Raw genomic sequence first — 17,728 nt, forward strand, 5'->3', positions numbered from 1 at the left:
GAAAACAAATCTCTAGTCTTAAAACAGTACCTACCAAAGGTTCTGGTCGGTAACTCTTCTTGACACAACTAAGAAACACAGTTTGCGGCTGCAGACATGTTGGCAAAATGAAGCCATGACTTGTGGAGCCGACGTGTCGATCTAATAAGCATCACATCACCGCTCCAAAAAGCTTGCAGTGTTTACTATTTAAAACATCAACACTTCAGTAGCGTTCTTCACTCTTTGTCATAGACACAGCAGAGCAAAGCTCAGATCCAACAATGAAGGATACCACCAAGGTTCTTTATTTCTTCATTGTTTCTCTCATTTTACATGTTCGTATTGGTGCCATTTTCGTGTTGTTCAAGCAAAAACTTAGTTTATAAGTAAGAATGTAAGATAGTGATGTTCTTGATAACTACTGCAGAGCTCAACTTACAGTCCCGAGGAAATACTTATGCATGCAGTCAAGGTATAGATAGATACATGAATGATGATTTTGGAACATTTTGTTTGGTAATAACTTATAGTAACTCTCTTCTTTACACAGAAGCGAAAAGCAGCAAGTGGAGATCTCAGGAAAGCTGTGGAAGTGCTCCAGGTACCACATCTCTTCATCTTCTTTGGTCTATCCATGCTCTTTGACTTGATGAAAGTCTCCACTTGTATATAGAACCAGGAAGAAGTAGATCACTTACGTGATGAAGAAGAAAAAGAAACACCTCTTGATGATGAAAATGATGATGATGATGATGAGGAGGAAGATAAAAAATATTGTAGACGTGGGTTTGGTCATGGATACCATCTAGTAAAAGGCCAAATGGGTCATGGCATGGAAGATTACATCGTGGCCGATACAAAAACAGTCGAAGGCCACAAGCTTGGGTTATACGCCATATTCGATGGACACTCGGGCCGTAATGTTGCAGATTACTTGCAGAACCATCTTTTTTATAACATCTTGAGTCAGGTTTCATTAACAAAAAGCCAAAACTATTCAATTAATATTCTCACTGAACTTTATAAGACTGACTATGTTTATGTTTTTCTTTTTTAAGCCGGATTTTTGGAAAAAACCTAAGAAGGCAATCAAGAGAGCGTATAAACTCACGGACGACTACATTCTGAGTAGTGTGGTTGGTTCACGAGGTGGCTCCACGGCCGTGACGGCTATAGTCGTTGACGGGAAGAAACTTGTGGTTGCAAACGTTGGAGATTCAAGAGCAATCTTGTGTCGTGAGAGTGATGTTGTCAAACAACTTACGGTTGATCATGAACCTGAGAAAGAGAGAGAGCTTGTAGAGAGGAAAGGTGGCTTCGTCTCCACAAAGCCAGGTCCTTCTTACTCTTATCTTTGGTTATGTATTGATATACCATCTATACATCTAGTATACCACGTAGCTATGTTATTATGATTAGGTAATGTTCCAAGAGTCGATGGACAACTAGCGATGACACGTGCGTTTGGAGATGGACGTCTTAAAGAACATATTAGTGTGAGGCCGGACATAGAGATTGTTGAGATCCATGGTGACACAAAGTTCTTGATCTTGGCAAGCGATGGACTTTGGAAGGTTAACATAACATAAGTAGACTGTCTTATTAGTTGATCAAAATGCTGATTGGTTTCTTTTTGCAGGTGATGTCGAATGAAGAGGCATGGGATGAGATCAAAGAGGTTAGGAACGCAGAGAAAGCTGCGAAGGCATTAGTCGATGAAGCGTTGGCTAGAGGAAGTAAAGATGATATCTCTTGTGTTGTTGTTTGCTTCAACTAGTTTAAAACCCATAGGGTCCAAGTCTTCTGAGTTTAAGCATATGTTACTATCAAGAACAAGCACTGTTTCCATATATTAAAAAGTTTTCAAGTCGATATTGCTTACAAAAATGCTTAATAGCTTAAAGGGATTCAGGACTAGTAGAAGGTCTGATCATGGAAGGCATTTTCATAAGTCTCTCTCTTTCCATATTGTTCTTGAAAGAGTGCTTAGGGGTTATGGACATCTTGTTCAAGGCGTAGTCAAGATCACCTTCGTCCTCTTCATCACTCTCCTCATCCCCATTCACAATTATCTCAGCATCATCATCATCCTCCTCATCATCATCTTTGTCATAGGTCGGTCTAACCATCGACCAGTAGATGAAATTCCCGGAGATATTGCTTCAAGAATAACCAAGAAAGCACAAAAAAGTCAAAAAGAGCACGAAACAAAAAAAAATGTATTAGAGCAAGTGTTCAAAGAAAGTGAACCTGTTAGAGCTTTTCAGCAAGCAAGGGTCAAAGGGGAAGAATGTATCAAGCCTCTCACACCCGCCAAAAGCACGAGAAAGCTCAGACTCAAGTAGATCTTCGAAGATGAAGGAGTCTGAGACTACGAACAGGCCACCTGCTTTAGCTTGTCTAAGGAACTCTGCCACTACGGATGGCAGGCATACCTATTCTCATAACACAATTGGTTGCAAATCTTATTATGCTTTGGAACAGTTTCAAACGACAGTTTAGCTTAAGTGAAAAAAAAAACAGATGTGATCAGAGTATACAGCTCACCATCAATGGGTTTAGTTTGTGCATTAAAATTGACTCCAAGGGTATAAGCTCGGACCGAAAGCGAGGAACATCTAAGATGGATCTCATCCGGAAGCAGAGCACATACATGATCGCCTGTGTTCACAGAACATAATATTATGGAGGATTAGATAACGTTCTGAATGCAAAATTTTATGACTGGAGGAGGTTGAGGTTTAATGCAATATAGACCTGGCATCCTGAGTAGAAAAGCTGATGTGCTTCAGGTCTTATATCATCATTGCAAATTCTACAGTAATCCGCACACTCATCTACCAACCTATAAATTTTAGACAGTAAGAAACAACAATAAGATCAAACATTTATGTTTGAGGTAACAATTTTAAGTAAATTTAAACCTTTTTAACATGCTAGCCACATAGGAAATAGGCAAAAACTTTCCACGAGCCAAGTAGCTAGCTAGATAAGCCACTGCACTCATCCTGGGGGAGAAACAAAACCAGAAACAAAACCAAGTTCATTTTAGAACAATAAAAGATAGTATCATGCAGAGAATGAGAAAGTTTTGACCAAAGTGGAGAAAGTGAAACTTGCCTAGTAGGTCGAGGCTTGTTGCTGGAGAGAAAAATGTCTAATAGCTTACTACCAAACTTCACACCACAATTTTCAGGATCCAGTGAACATGCATAGAACATCAGAAACTGCAGACGAAAGCAAAAGTGAGTCTAAACATGAAACATCTCAAGTGGACCGTGTAACCACAGTTGCTAGAATCTAAAAGATATAGCTTATGTGGCCTACCTGCGAAACTTTTGATTTGTATGTATTCAGAATGAAATTCTCAAATGAGTCAAAGAGCTTTTCAAACACCTAAGCCATACCATTTAAAACAAATCAGCAAAGAAGATTCATAAGGACATGAAGAAAAGCATAATATATCAAAATGAGGTATCATTTGGTCCCATACCTGATCCAAACGACCGTGAAGATTACACGATTCAAGATGATCAAAACATGTGACCATCAATTTGTCCAAAGACTCTATCTTGCCACCCGATGTATCCTGATTTAGAGACCCTACTGGAAGCTGCAACATACAAAAGTCCAAACTGTCAGTCAAAACGCCAAAAGCGTTCATAAATATAAAGACAAAACAAACACTCAGCCTACCTCGTCTCCTTCATTCATAGCATCTTCAAGTTCCATATCAAACATGCCTCTGTTAGAATCATCTTGTAGAATATCATCCCAATCAATCTCCAACTAAAAGGATACACCAGCATATCAATCACTTACCAAGTTACGTTATTTGTATAAAACATATAAACTATACTTACATCCAAATCTCGCAGCCTCTCCATCACCATCATAAAAATCATGCCACCACCAACTTGCCCGATTGAGCTATTCTCCAGCTTTAATAAGTTCTCCACATAAATCACCACCACCTGCAAGACGGTAAAAATAGTTTCTAGTGTAGTTTATCGCCAGCATGAGCTAAATTTACCCAAAAAAAAAAAAGAAAGACCCACCTGGTCCTTTTTGTTTATTTTGGGCAGTTGATGAGCGAGCATGGGCAATAGTCTCGAGGGAGCAAGAGGAACCAAAAGAGAGATCTTCAGAAGAGCTCCATGAACCCGAGAAAGAACGTGTTGCTTCTGCTCGATTACACGGCCTTGCCAAAGTCTATCAATTACCCAAGGCGGTGGAACGAAGTGTCTTATGAGCATATTCAGACAATTGTCCAGATACTTGCCACTAGTGGCAGCCTATGATGAAAACAAAAAAAAACACTCTCTAGCTCCTCATCTAAGATTAAATAATAGTCAGCATGAGAGTGAATGGTTGTTGAGTTTGTGTACCAGTGATATGATTAGGTCCATCAATGAATCCATTACATGAGGTTTGTGATCCCACAATGACATTCCAAATATCTGTAAACACAATATAATTGAGATCAAATCCAAAGGTAGAAGCAACTGTAAAGCAATAGAAACTTTTACCCCAGAGAGAATCCTTCGATGGTGATTGACATCTATGCAAGCCACAGAGCCTGATAAAGCTTTCAAGAGTGCCTGCCAAACACACAAGAAAATGAAAACACTAATAATAATAATTGATTTGTAGTAAAAAAAGAAAGAAAAAAAGGACAGACATCAAGCTGTGCCCCAAGAGCATGATCAGATCTATTGTTGATCTGAATAGTTTCAACAAACTGATCGTAAAGAAGGTCTGATTCCCCCTGACAAAATAACCAAAAGGAAATAGTCAGAAAGCATTAAACACACAAATAGCATCAAGCAAACACGTAAGCACATGAGAGAAGAAGAAGCGAGACTCACATTCTGAACAGATGCAAGGGCGTTTCTCACATTAAGCACCGTCTCAGTATCAGACAAATCATTGTTGCCCACATTATATAAGCTTGATGGATCAGTTAGAGCCTCCGATGCTCCCATCGTCTTTGTGGACTTTTATGTAATTGGTGCTTGCTACTTCTCTTCAAGTCTACTCAAGATTAATACACTCTTTAATCAAAATGCAACACTAGAGGAGGAAAGATCGGAACTTTAGGGGAAAGAGAACTAAAAGATAAGCTTCTCAACTTCTTTACTAATCAGGAACAGTCGAATTCGAACTTAAACCACGAGAAAGCCAAATTGATAGAACAAAACATAAAAGAGAATCAATTACACTACAGAAAGGTTTCAGCTTTACTAAATTCTCAGAAAGAAAAACTTAAAATCTCCATTGATATTAGCTTTTTCCGACAACAAAACATCATAAAGACAAACAAGGGTTTAAGGAACTGACCAGGTTTAATAATTGAAGTAGTAGCTTTTGCTTCACCGAGAGAGAGAGGGGAGGCTGGGGAAGAGACGGTTTTGCCTCACTCCGCTAACAAACCCTTATAACTGAACTCTTAAATTTACCGAAATACCCCTGTTTTTTCTATTATTTTTATTTCTTCACTAAGTCCTTGTATTTTTAAGCTTCTGCACATTTCGGGAATTGGTTTCTTAGAAGTTCAGATAAGACCCTAATCGTTTTATTGTTTCCTAATTAAAGTCTTTCAAACTTTCCTTATTGAGAATTTGATTTGTAGATAATAGTATTCACACATGACTCTTCTTTTCAAGAGTCCATTAAGTCTGAGATAATAATATGTAACAAAGAGTATGGACTACTATCAGATGTACTAAACTGCTAATGGTTAAAGATTGGAGACGGTAAACTATAAATTTGTCATTCGCTGTAGCATCCTGGTACTGCTGACTACCACAAAGTCGTTCATGTTGCTCTCTGCCTCAGCAAACTCCATCTCGTCCATTCCTTCTCATGTGTACCAATACATTCTCCTGAGTATAGCCACTACAAGAAAACAGCGGTATTCTGACGGACGATCCGACGGAAAATGAATTCCTCGGAATATACCGAGGCATTTCCGAGGCAATTCCGAGGAAATACAAAATTTTGCTTCCTCGGAATTCCGTCGGAATATTCCGACGGAATTCCGAGGAAAACACATTTCGTCGGAATATTCCGACGGAATACCGAGGAAACTAGTATTCCTCGGAAAAAACCGATGAATTCCGAGGAAATATTATAGACGTTAGAGAGCCGTTGGAGAGCCGTTGGGGGATTTTAAAAATTCCGAGGAAATTCCGACGAACTAGCCGTTTGCATCGGAATTCCGTCGGAATTTCCTCGGACCGTCGGCAGGATTTCACCTATAAATACAAGCACCCCTCTTCCTCTTCATTCACACCATATCTTCATCCTCCCTCTCACTTTCTTTACACACGAATTTGATTCATAAAAAACATGTCTTCTTCCAATTATTTTCGTTCTTGGATCGATCGACCTCATTTGGATCCGAACACGAGATTGCTTACGGAAGAATACCAACAAGGTATAACCGAATTCATGGGGTTAGTTCACCGACAACCGGAAGCAAAAACAGGTATGTTAAGATGTCCTTGCTCTAATTGTAAAAATAAAAAAGTTATTAAAGAATGGGATGTTTGGACTCATTTATATTTGAGTGGGTTTACACGAAGTTACAAAATTTGGTATCATCATGGAGAAACTGATTATGAACTTGGTAGTACTAGCGAACCTCAGCCACCGGTTAGATTAGAAGATCCAATTAGAACGGATGTAGATTACGGTGTAGGTACTGAGCAGATGGTAAATGATCATTTTAGAGGGGAAGATTTACCCAATGCCGAAGCTAGGAGATTTTATGATATGTTGGATGCTGGAAAGCAACCATTGTACGAAGGTTGCAGAGATGGTCATTCAGCTTTATCATCTGCTACAAGATTGATGGGCATTAAGACGGATTATAATTTGGCTGAAGACTGTGTGGATGCGATTGCTGATTATGTAAAAGGTATTCTACCTGAAGATAATGTAGCTCCTGGCTCATACTACGAGGTTCAGAAACTCGTAGCTGGTCTTGGTTTATCGTATCAGGTAATAGATGTATGCAGAGACAACTGCATGATTTATTGGAGGGCGGATGAACAGCGGGTTTCATGCAAATTTTGTGGGAAGCCTCGTTATAAAGATACGAGTGGAAGAATTCCAGTACCATATAAAAGGATGTGGTATTTGCCTTTGACGGAAAGGTTGCAGAGGCTGTATCTGTCTGAACGAACAGCGCAACCAATGAGATGGCATGCGGAGCACTCAACAGATGGTGAGATCAGACATCCTTCAGATGCAAAAGCGTGGAAGCATTTCCAATCAAAGTATCCCGACTTTGCGTATGAGAGAAGAAATGTCTACCTTGGATTATGTACTGATGGTTTCAGCCCGTTTGGCAAGAGTGGAAGACAGTATTCTCTATGGCCAGTCATTCTTACACCATACAACCTACCCCCAAACTTGTGCTTGCGACGAGAGTTTTTGTTCCTCTCGATTCTCGTTCCCGGACCAGAGCATCCTAAGAGATCACTTGATGTGTTTATTCAGCCACTAATATATGAGTTGCAACAACTATGGACTCAAGGTGCTGAAACATACGATGTTTCGTATAAAGAAAACTTTCAAATGCGGGCAGTACTAATGTGGACAATAAGTGATTTTCCAGCATATGGTATGTTATCTGGATGGACAACGCATGGAAGGCTATCATGTCCATATTGTCAAGATAACACTGATGCTTTCCAACTAAAACACGGAAGGAAAACGTGTTGGTTTGACTGTCACAGGAGATTTCTACCACCAGATCATCCATATCGTAGAAGTAGGAATTTGTTTACGAAGAACAAGAGGGTGTTTGACAGTCCACCTCCGGAAATTCGTGGGAAAGATTTGAAGACACAACTTAGAGATTTTGGTGCAGAAAGAACGCCAGACGTCGGTGGACATGAACATTTTCCGGTAGATGGTGTTGGAAACCTACATAACTGGCACAAAAAAAGTATTTTTTGGGATCTGCCATACTGGGAGGATCATCTACTAAGGCATAATTTAGATGTCATGCATATCGAGAAGAACTTTTTTGACAACCTGATGAACACGATCCTTAATGTTCAAGGTAAAACAAAGGATAATTTGAAGTCAAGACTGGATTTAGTCGATATATGTGCTCGTTCAGAACTTCATGTTGATGAGAGTGGTAGGGCTCCTTTTCCCATATACCGACTTGATGCAGCGGGAAAGGATGCGTTCTTTGATTGGATTTCAAACGATGTGGAATTTCCAGACGGTTACGCATCTAATTTGCGTAACTGTATCGACAGAAAGGAAGGAAAGTTTACTGGCTTGAAAAGCCATGATTGCCATGTAATGATGCAGCGTCTCCTTCCGTTTGCCTTCAAGGAACTATTACCACGAAATGTTCATGAAGCAATTGCAGGGATAAGTGGTTTCTTCCGCGATTTATGCACAAGATCAGTGACTCTTGAAGGTATTGAAAATTTGAAGACTAACATAGCTGTGATTCAGTGCAACCTTGAGAAGATATTTCCTCCCTCATTTTTTGATGTTATGGAGCATCTTGTTATTCACCTGGTAAGAGAATTGGAGCTTGGTGGTCCTGTGCAGTATAGATGGATGTATCTGTATGAGCGGTATATGTTCCATTTGAAGAAGATGGTGAAAAATTTAAGTAGGGTGGAAGGGTCTATAGTCGCACAGATGATCAATGAAGAAACTTCAAACTTTGCCGAGTACTACTTTCCAGCAGAAGTTCAGACCAAAAACAGAAGACCTGCTCGGCATGATGATAGAGGCGAACGGGCAACATATCATTGGAAGGTTCCAGACATTTTCACAGACGTTGGACGACTTAGCGGAAAACCAAAAGACCGTCGACTTACTGATCAGGAGCGCAGTCATTTGCAAACATATTTACTCACCAACTGCGAAGATGTTCTTCAATATGAAAGGATTTTCATGGCAGAAAAGCGGTTAGAATATAGATACGCCACAGAGGACGAACTAGAAGAAATGAAGCAGAGAGAATTTGGTGGATGGATGTTTACCTATGTGAGTGATGGTTTGGCCAGAGGTGAAACATTTGACGATTGGATACGCGAGATGGTCGTTGGACCAAACTTTGTTGTGAAGTCATATCCGAGATTTTGTACTCGAGGATATGCATTCACAACTCAGAAGAGGAGACGTTCGAGTACGACTTACGATGCTGGTGTTTGTTCTGCATCAGGAGATGATGTATACTACGGACACATAAATGAGATTTTGGAAATCAAGTATTTGGGCATGGTTGGATTGCGCTGTACTGTTTTCTATTGTGACTGGCACGACAACACTCCAGATCGAGGTGTGAGAACAGATGCATTTGGTGTTACATCAGTAAATTCAAGACGGAAGCTGCAATATTATGATCCTTTCATTCTTGCTTCTCAGGCCGATCAGGTTTGTTATATCAAGTACCCCCGGGTAAGGAACAGAGATGATCCATGGGTTACTGTTACAAGACTCAACCCGAGAGGCCGAGTTCAGGGAAGTTCTGAGCTGGAAGACCCACTACAACCAAGCACATCCGGCAACTTAAGTGCAGCAGAAGATTTAGGTGGAGTTGGCCTTGTAGTCGATTTAACTGACTTCGGAGAAGAAGCCGCCGTTCACGAAGAGGATGAACCAGTGATTGGAGAGTTTCACCAAGATCCAGATTCAGATTCATCTGGTGATGACGACTCGGAAGAAGACTAGCCTCGACCTTTTTTTTTTTTTTTTTTAAAGGAAAATTTCGAGGAAATTCCGAGGACAGATAGGTTTTCCTCGGAATTTCCTCGGAATAGATCTTCTCGATTGAAAACCCCAAGTTCCTCGGAATTCTGTCGGAAAATTCCGAGGAAATTCCGAGGAACTCTTTATGTTTGTCGGAATTTCCTCGGAAAATACCGAGGAAATTCCGAGGAGATGGGGATTTGATTATAGATTCTTTTTCCTCGGAATCTCCTCGGTATATTCCGAGGAAATTCCGACGAACATAAGGATTTCCTCGGAATCTCCTCGGTATATTCCGAGGAAAATCCGAGGAACTGGGGGTTTTAAATCGAAAACAACGTTTTACGGATTGAATAACACGTATATAACCTTCATTAAGTGTCATAACCAGATTATGATGTTTGGAACTATGAACTTTGGTGTTTTATCCAATAACAAACACTTTTACGATTGCATGAACGAAAACCACACAACGTAAGAGAAACACTTATACACTTTAATAAACGGTAAAGGGAATACTTAGAATTATTTTTGAAATTGTGTTATTTCATGGTTTATGATCATCTATACAAAGAATCCTCAATGGTATGCATTATAATTGTATAAGAAATGAAATACGGCGAAAATAATCGATGTTTTAAAACCCCAAACCCTAGTTCCTCAGAATTTCCTCGGGGTTCTTCCAGCCATGTTCAGGATTCCGTTTCGCCCCACAGCTCATACCAAACATCTCCCTCTCCATTACTCGCTCCTGCTGCTCCCTCTCCCGCTGCTGCACCCGCTCCTGGTCCCGCTGCTGCACCTGGTCCTCTGGGAGTGATGAGGGTTGCGGAGTTGGTTCGACAGCCCGGTCGTGACCATCTTCCCTATCTCACTGAGTATCCACATGGACATGGTCAAACATGGTAATTTAAACTTTTATTTTTTAAACTATTTTTAATTTTTAAACTATTTTTTTATTAATAATTTATTTTTTTTGTTAGGTTCAACCGATCCGGGAACGGGATCAGCGCATGGATCAACCGTATGATGTACTCGGCCCTCGACAGCGGACATCCGACTTTCACTCACTTCCCTGTCCAGAAGCAGCATCTGTGGTTTCAGCAGTTTGCGGTAAGTATTCTAATTTTTAAATTATATTTTTTATATTATTAAAACTATTTTTTGTAATTATTAAACTATTTTCTATATTTATTAGACATTTTAAATATTATTAAAACTTATTTTTGTAATTATTAAACTAATTTATATATTTATTAGACATTTTAAATATTATTAAAACTTATTTTTGTAATTATTAAATTATTTTTTTAATTATTAAACTATTTTTTATTTATTAAAACGACGATTTTTGTAATTTTTAAACTATTATATTTTTGTGCTTAAAAACTATTTTTAAACTATTTCAGCAAGAATTCAACTGGAATGCCGATGATACGCTCTCTATCTATCACCATTTTGTCCATAAAGTTATGGACAACTATGGGAAGCAGATGTACGAGTGGAAGAAGAAGTGGGAAGTAAACAAGGTAGTTTTTAATTTATTAACAATTTTTAATTTATTAAACTATTTTTAAAATTATTAAACTTTTTTTTTTTAAATTAAAAGGTCCCAAAGTCGATGAACGGCACGGTCTGGAAGGAGTTGTGTGCGCATTGGGATAAAGAAGAGACGAAAGAAACTTCTTCCACCAACTCCAACAACCGCAGGAGCGACCGTAAAGGAAAGGGCATCTACAAGCATAACTTGGGTGCTCAATCTATTGCCACTCTGGCGGATCGCATGGTAAGCTCAACCGCTTTTTCTTCAATTATTTAAGTTTCAGAATTTTATTTTTTTTGCATTTTCAAATCTCTAATGTTTGTCTAATTTATTTTTTTTCAAGGCGGAAGAAAATGAAGGCCACCCAGTTGATGATCTCGCCCTTATGAAAAGGGCGTATACCAACAAGAAGACCGGCCAGATTGATGATGGTCTTGTGAGGGACGTGGTCGACCTGGTCCAGACTCAGGTGTATGACGAAGTGTCTCAGCTTCAAACCGATGATGACGATTCGACGGCCTCGACCAACTTGTCTCGGGTTCGAATCAACGAAATCGTTGAATCGGTAAGTTTTTTTTTTTAAAAGTTCAATTTAATTATTTCTTGATTTTTATTTTATCATCAATTTAAATTATCTTAACTTCGTTTTATTTATATTTCAGTCGGTTCCAAAGAAAAAGGGACGTTTGGTCGGTTTGGGTCGTCGCTCCCGGTCGGCTGCTCCTTCTTCTGCACCACATGCGTATGTTGATCCAGAAGTTCTTACGGCTCAGCTGAAGGACAAGGATGATCGGATATCTGCGTTGGAGGCTCAGATGGCAGCTCAACAGGCGGGCTATGAGACCCAGAAGAGGCTGAACGAGCAGATGATGGACATGATGAAGAGGATGTACCCGAACGAGACGTTCCCGAACATTCAAGACCCGTAGTTTTTTTTTTTCCAAAAACTCTGAATGTTTTATTTAAATTTGAATATTATCTACTATGTTTTATTTTATGTTTTATTCAATTTTAATTTTAAATTTTAAAAATTTTAATTTTTTTCCAAAAAAAATAATTTTTAAAAAAAATAAATTTTTTAAAAAAATAATTTTTTTCAAAATTCCGAGGGAATGGAGGTCCTCGGATAATTCCGAGGAACTTTTATCCCTCGGTAAATTCCGACGAACATTAAGTTCCTCGGAATTGTCTGAGGGAAAGGATTCCTCGGAATTTTCCGAGAAACTCAATTCCCTCGGAAAATTCCGAGGGAAGAAAGTTCCTCGGAATTTTCCGAGGAACAAATGTTCCTCGGAATTTTCCGAGGAACTTTCTTCCCTCGGAATTTTCCGATAAATATTCCGAGAAATATTTCGTCGAAACTTCCGAGGATTGGACCATCGGAATTCCTTCGGTATTTTCCGAGGAACCTTCCGACGAACATTGTGTCCTCGGAGTTTCCTCGGAATTTTGTTTCCTCGGAATTCCGTCGGAAAATTCCGACGGAATTCCGAGGAATTATGAATTTCCGAGGAGTTATTTCCGAGGACTTTTTTCGTCGGTATGTCCTCGGAATAACGTTATTCCGACGACATACCGACGATTTTTTCCTTCAGTATCCCGATGTTTTCTTGTAGTGAGCCATGAACTGCTCTCTCACCCGACTAAACCATCTCTTGAAGTCGAGTTACCAATAAAAGTGGATGCCACTGAGAGACTCTTCAGAGGAATGTCTCTAGACTTAGACATTGTTTGGGATCCACTCAACAAAGTATAACGAGTTTTTGTTCTAGACATTATTGATCATCTGTTTGTCTACCTCTTTAGTGTCTCATTTTGCCTCGGAAATTTGCTGATGCGGTTTAGTAACGTTAACCACATTACTGACATTATAGCATAATATAGGGCTCGAATCACTAAATTTTTGGCTAACCTATATGTAGATGCGTGTCCTCGAGACATATGGCCGATAGGGCTTTTCACACATTACTAGCTGTTAACTCTAGAGGATAACACATCATCTAATAAACCAATGATTCTAGTATTTAAATGTCAATATATATATATATATATATATATATATATATATATATATATATAACGAAGATATGCATCTTTTCTAATTAAGCACACCTAAGAATACTATTCTACCGGCTAAAAGTACGTATACTTACAAAAGGAGTTTGGCAAAGAAGCCCTTGTATTAAGTTAGGCTCAACCACATTATTTGAGTCTAGAATGTAATCATATGTCCAAATACTCTCATAATAGTCCTGATGGATCCATCCAAATATAAAAAGAACTAGGTGATAGTCTACGCTCTACTCGTAGTGAAATATCTAAAATATTAAAGTTTGAAACATAAATCGATTATGTATTTGCAATTTTTTCTGTATGAGAACATGTTTCAAATTTAATAAAACATAAACATGATACCAAATATTAAATAATGTTTCTTGTTGTTTTTGTTTTATTATTATGATGGCCGTAGTTGTTTTAAAAATTGTGTTTTTTTGTATAAATAACTTAATTGATTTTACGTATATAAAAATACAATATGATAAAACATACAATAATATAATAAAACATACAATCTTATTCACTATATTTTTGATGTTTAAAATCTATATGAAGCCCGAGACGAATTCAAATGAGCTGAATTAAAAACATTACATATTGTTTCATGTCATTGGATAGATATATTAAGTTTTGTAGTTGAATATTATCGAAAATATGAGTATAATTAGCAATTAAATGACCAAACATCTAAGGAAAGCTTTAGAAGGCCATTTATATTCATATTCAAATTTGGTTCTATAAAATAAAGGTTTTAATGGTCCATGCCTTGCAATATTAGTAAGGTCGGTCCAATTAAAAAAAGAACTGATAAGTTCTCTCAGTTTGATACGCAAGCATGCTCGTTAAAGTTGTCATTTAACCAATGCTCTATGATTAATAATAGGGTACGTGTGACTATTAGTTTGCGTAACTAAGAGCATCTCCAATGTATTATCCCATTTTTTACTCCAAAATGGTGCAACACCAAAATGGAGTAAGGTTTTACTCCAATGTATTACTCCATTTTCTACTCCAAAAATAATATTTCTTAAATAATTTCATTTTTATTTTATTAATAATTACAAATAAAATCTTATACTTATAAAAATTTACCAATTAACCCCAATTATTTTATGTTTACGATAATAATTAAAATATAAATTATTTGAATTAAATATTTATTATTAAAAAGTACAAGAAATCATTAAAAAAGACAACATATATATAGGTTCAACAATGAGCATTAGAATATTTTTCCCACAAATGATTAACTAATGCATTTCATAATGAAAAATGAGCTTCTTTATTTTTGATATTCCTAAATCGAGCAAGAAAATTTTGAAATCGGACATTTTCATCTTCTGCAATTTCAATATCTGGAGGTGGAGCTTCTCTTTCAAGTTCAATTGGTGCATCAAGTTCACGTTCATTTTCATCTTCTGCAATTTCATGTTATTGTATCATTTTAAATATTATTTAAGTAAAAAATAGAAACATTAAAGATTCAAAGGATCATTTTATAAATAAAAAAAGTTCAACTCTAAAATGGAGTAATGGGTAAGATTACTCTATAAATGGAGTAACCCTAGCCATTACTCCATTTTTAACTCCAAAATGGAGTGGGGTTGGAGAAGATTTTACTCCATAATGATGTTTGGAGTTGAAAATGGAGTAGGGTTGGAGATGCCCTAAGTTCCTATATAGTAAATGAAAATAAAATTTCGGAAAATAAAATTCAAAACCAATAGTGTGTTTTTCAACGTGCAATTTTTGGAATCATTACAAGTGTGGAAAAACATACAGCTAACCTTCTATGAAAAGAGAAACAACCTGGCACAACCGTTGGTTTGAATAATTTTGAAATTCAACGAAACTCGTTGGCTTTTTAAAGTCTTCTCCGAGACCAAAGGCTAATCTCTCCAAAAAACCAACGGTCCAGATTCAATATAGCCCCTCTAGAAGATTTATTACCGACCTTGTCCGAATCAAATAATACTATTCAACCCCAATAACGACAACAAACACAACCCACCAAAGAGAGGGAGGCATATAAATTCACCCGCGGTTCTCGACGGCTGTCCTTTCCTCAAAGAGTCGTTGAGATCCGGCATTGATCGATTAGGTTTGTTTCCTCTCTTCTCCTCGTTCGTGTTTTGTTTATTCTTCGATTTTATAAATTTCATACCCATGGAATCTATGAATAGCTAAGTTGTTTGATTTGTTTCGGTGTTTAAGTGTTTAGATCGGACAAGACAAATCATAAGTCTCTCTTAAACTTGATTATGCATTTGTTTTTAGACATGGTTGTTAGAAAGAAGATGTGTCGGTAATTTGTTTATTCCAATGGTTTCTTGCCAGGCTTAGAAGATTGTTAGATTTTTGTTTCTTAAATCAACAACCATGAAGTCATGTTTGGAAACTGGCAGCTAAGTGAGCTGTGTGTGTGTTTTTTTCTTGATGTGTTCATCTGTTATGTATTTGGTGGTGGTGGGGTCATTAGAGTGATTAGCATATATAAGCTGGTATCGTATCTTGTAGGGTTTTTTTAATGGTTAATTGCTTTTGTATTTCAACTAAACACTTGCTTTTGTGCTATGATTTCATATTCTTTTGGCTGTTGTGGGGCCAGTTATCCCCGGTAGTATAATTGTATACGGTATGTGGATTATATCATGTTCAAGAACAGTAAAGTTTCAACTATCTTATTAAACAATAGAAGTGATGCATAAGATTCAGGACTAGAGAAGACAATTTTTTGTACGTTTATATATTGGGGGCTTGTTGAAGAAGTTGACATCAGGTGTTTCAATATGTCACCATGTCTGTCTTTATCTTGATAGTCGTTTTTTCAATTATCTTTTTTTCAGAAACAGTAAAAGGTCTGCAAAATGGTTGCTCAGGGATTCACTGTAGATCTTAATAAGCCCCTTGTATTTCAGGTACATACTACTGTTTCCTAAGTGTTTAAATAGTTTATGTCAAAATAGTCACTCAAGTTATGTTCCCTTGCTAACTAACCCCCCTTTTGTCATTGCTTTGGTTGTTTTATAGGTTGGTCATCTTGGTGAAGCTTATGAGGAATGGGTTCACCAACCCATTGTGACAAAGGAAGGCCCTCGTTTTTTCCACAGTGACTTTTGGGAGGTACATAAGTTTCTTTCTCCTTTTCTTTTCAGTAATAGGCAATGTCAACAAGCCTCTGATCTCCATTATCTTGACACACTTGCTATGGAAACAGTTCTTGACCCTTACAAGATGGTGGGTGATTCCTGTAATTTGGTTGCCAGTGGCATGCTGGTGCATCTCCAAGTCAGTAAGCATGGGCCTTTCCCTTACAGAAATCGTCCCATTGATTGCCTTGGGAATATTTATCTGGACGTTCATAGAATATACTCTTCACCGGTTCCTTTTCCACATCAAGACCAAGAGTTACTGGTTCGTCACACACACACTCTCTTTTTTTATTCTCAGTGTGTTACCTTTCATATACATTACTAGTCACTATGAATCCTCTTCCTAATGTTATTGCGGAACCATTTCAGGGGAAACACGGCGCACTATCTTCTTCACGGATGTCATCACAAGCACCCAATGGACCACCTTCGGCTCGTCTTTCCTCCTGCTGCAACAGCGGTTTTATGCTTTCCTGTAAGCATTTTTTTGATCATCATCATCATCTACACTGTCCCCACCTCAAAATAAAAGCCTTAACTCGTCTTTTTATCTTGTGTGACCAGTTCTGGAACCTTGTGAAGCTTTTTGCAACTCCGTCAACCACACCTGCCTTGTTTGGAGGTGGAATGCTCGGGTACGTGATGTATGATATTACTCACTACTACCTTCACCATGCACAACCAACTAGAGCAGTGACCAAGAATCTCAAGGTAAAAACAAAGCCAACCCTTTCTTCTCTTTTGTATCCAGCTCTTACTGAGTGAGTTTATGTTTTTTTCTTTTTTGTAATGATTTTTTGCAGAAATATCATTTGAACCATCACTTCAGGATTCAGGACAAGGGATTTGGTATAACATCATCTCTATGGGACATAGTGTTTGGGACACTTCCCACCACAAAAGCCCCTAAAAGAGAGCAGTAGTGTTACTAAAAGGATATTTGGGAACACCGTTCAATCTTAAATTTATTGATCATCATCCCTCATGAGTTTTGAGATGTTTGTCTGAGGTTTCATTTGGATCACTGTCTTTGTAAATCTATGTTTCTTATCCTATTTAATAGTTTTGGTGTGTTACTCAGCGAAAACAATCAAAAGTGTTTACTAACAAAACGTATATATAAAAACCAAAAATTATAATTTGTATGAGTTTTACACCATGTTAAGACTTTCTCATACGGTCTGGGCCTAGCGAGTTATTAAAAATGTGGAGAGTATGCAGGATATATGCAGGGCGGAATTTTTTTACTAATTTAATATTT

General features: G+C 37.8%; 3 protein-coding genes and 1 pseudogene across 3 annotated transcripts; 3 read left to right on the forward strand and 1 right to left on the reverse strand.

Annotated features, from left to right (window-relative positions):
• Positions 1-9: 9 nt before the first annotated feature.
• LOC103857547 (probable protein phosphatase 2C 28) lies at positions 10-1,854 on the forward strand. Its single transcript, XM_009134753.3, has 7 exons — positions 10-281; positions 410-454; positions 533-583; positions 656-952; positions 1,041-1,317; positions 1,402-1,556; positions 1,622-1,854. The coding sequence occupies exons 1-7, from the start codon at positions 264-266 to the stop codon at positions 1,757-1,759; spliced, it is 981 nt and encodes a 326-aa protein (XP_009133001.1). The 5' UTR covers positions 10-263; the 3' UTR covers positions 1,760-1,854.
• LOC103857546 (RNA polymerase I-specific transcription initiation factor RRN3) lies at positions 1,807-5,565 on the reverse strand. The gene is made up of 16 exons (XM_009134752.3): positions 5,323-5,565; positions 4,851-5,016; positions 4,664-4,750; positions 4,512-4,583; positions 4,371-4,442; positions 4,041-4,277; positions 3,846-3,956; positions 3,679-3,771; positions 3,476-3,595; positions 3,310-3,378; positions 3,103-3,209; positions 2,907-2,990; positions 2,740-2,827; positions 2,530-2,643; positions 2,233-2,417; positions 1,807-2,142 (listed from the first exon to the last, which is right to left on the reverse strand). The coding sequence occupies exons 2-16, from the start codon at positions 4,965-4,967 to the stop codon at positions 1,881-1,883; spliced, it is 1,818 nt and encodes a 605-aa protein (XP_009133000.1). The 5' UTR covers positions 4,968-5,016; positions 5,323-5,565; the 3' UTR covers positions 1,807-1,880.
• A 4,825-nt stretch (positions 5,566-10,390) lies between these two features.
• On the forward strand, positions 10,391-15,419 carry LOC117133011 (annotated as a pseudogene).
• On the forward strand, positions 15,223-17,606 carry LOC103857549 (dihydroceramide fatty acyl 2-hydroxylase FAH1). The gene is made up of 7 exons (XM_009134754.3): positions 15,223-15,416; positions 16,162-16,233; positions 16,346-16,438; positions 16,533-16,729; positions 16,837-16,942; positions 17,032-17,178; positions 17,271-17,606. The coding sequence occupies exons 2-7, from the start codon at positions 16,183-16,185 to the stop codon at positions 17,388-17,390; spliced, it is 714 nt and encodes a 237-aa protein (XP_009133002.1). The 5' UTR covers positions 15,223-15,416; positions 16,162-16,182; the 3' UTR covers positions 17,391-17,606.
• Positions 17,607-17,728: the final 122 nt, after the last annotated feature.

The sequence above is a fragment of the Brassica rapa genome, chromosome A03 (assembly GCF_000309985.2).
Source record: "Brassica rapa cultivar Chiifu-401-42 chromosome A03, CAAS_Brap_v3.01, whole genome shotgun sequence".
Lineage (NCBI taxonomy): Eukaryota > Viridiplantae > Streptophyta > Magnoliopsida > Brassicales > Brassicaceae > Brassica > Brassica rapa.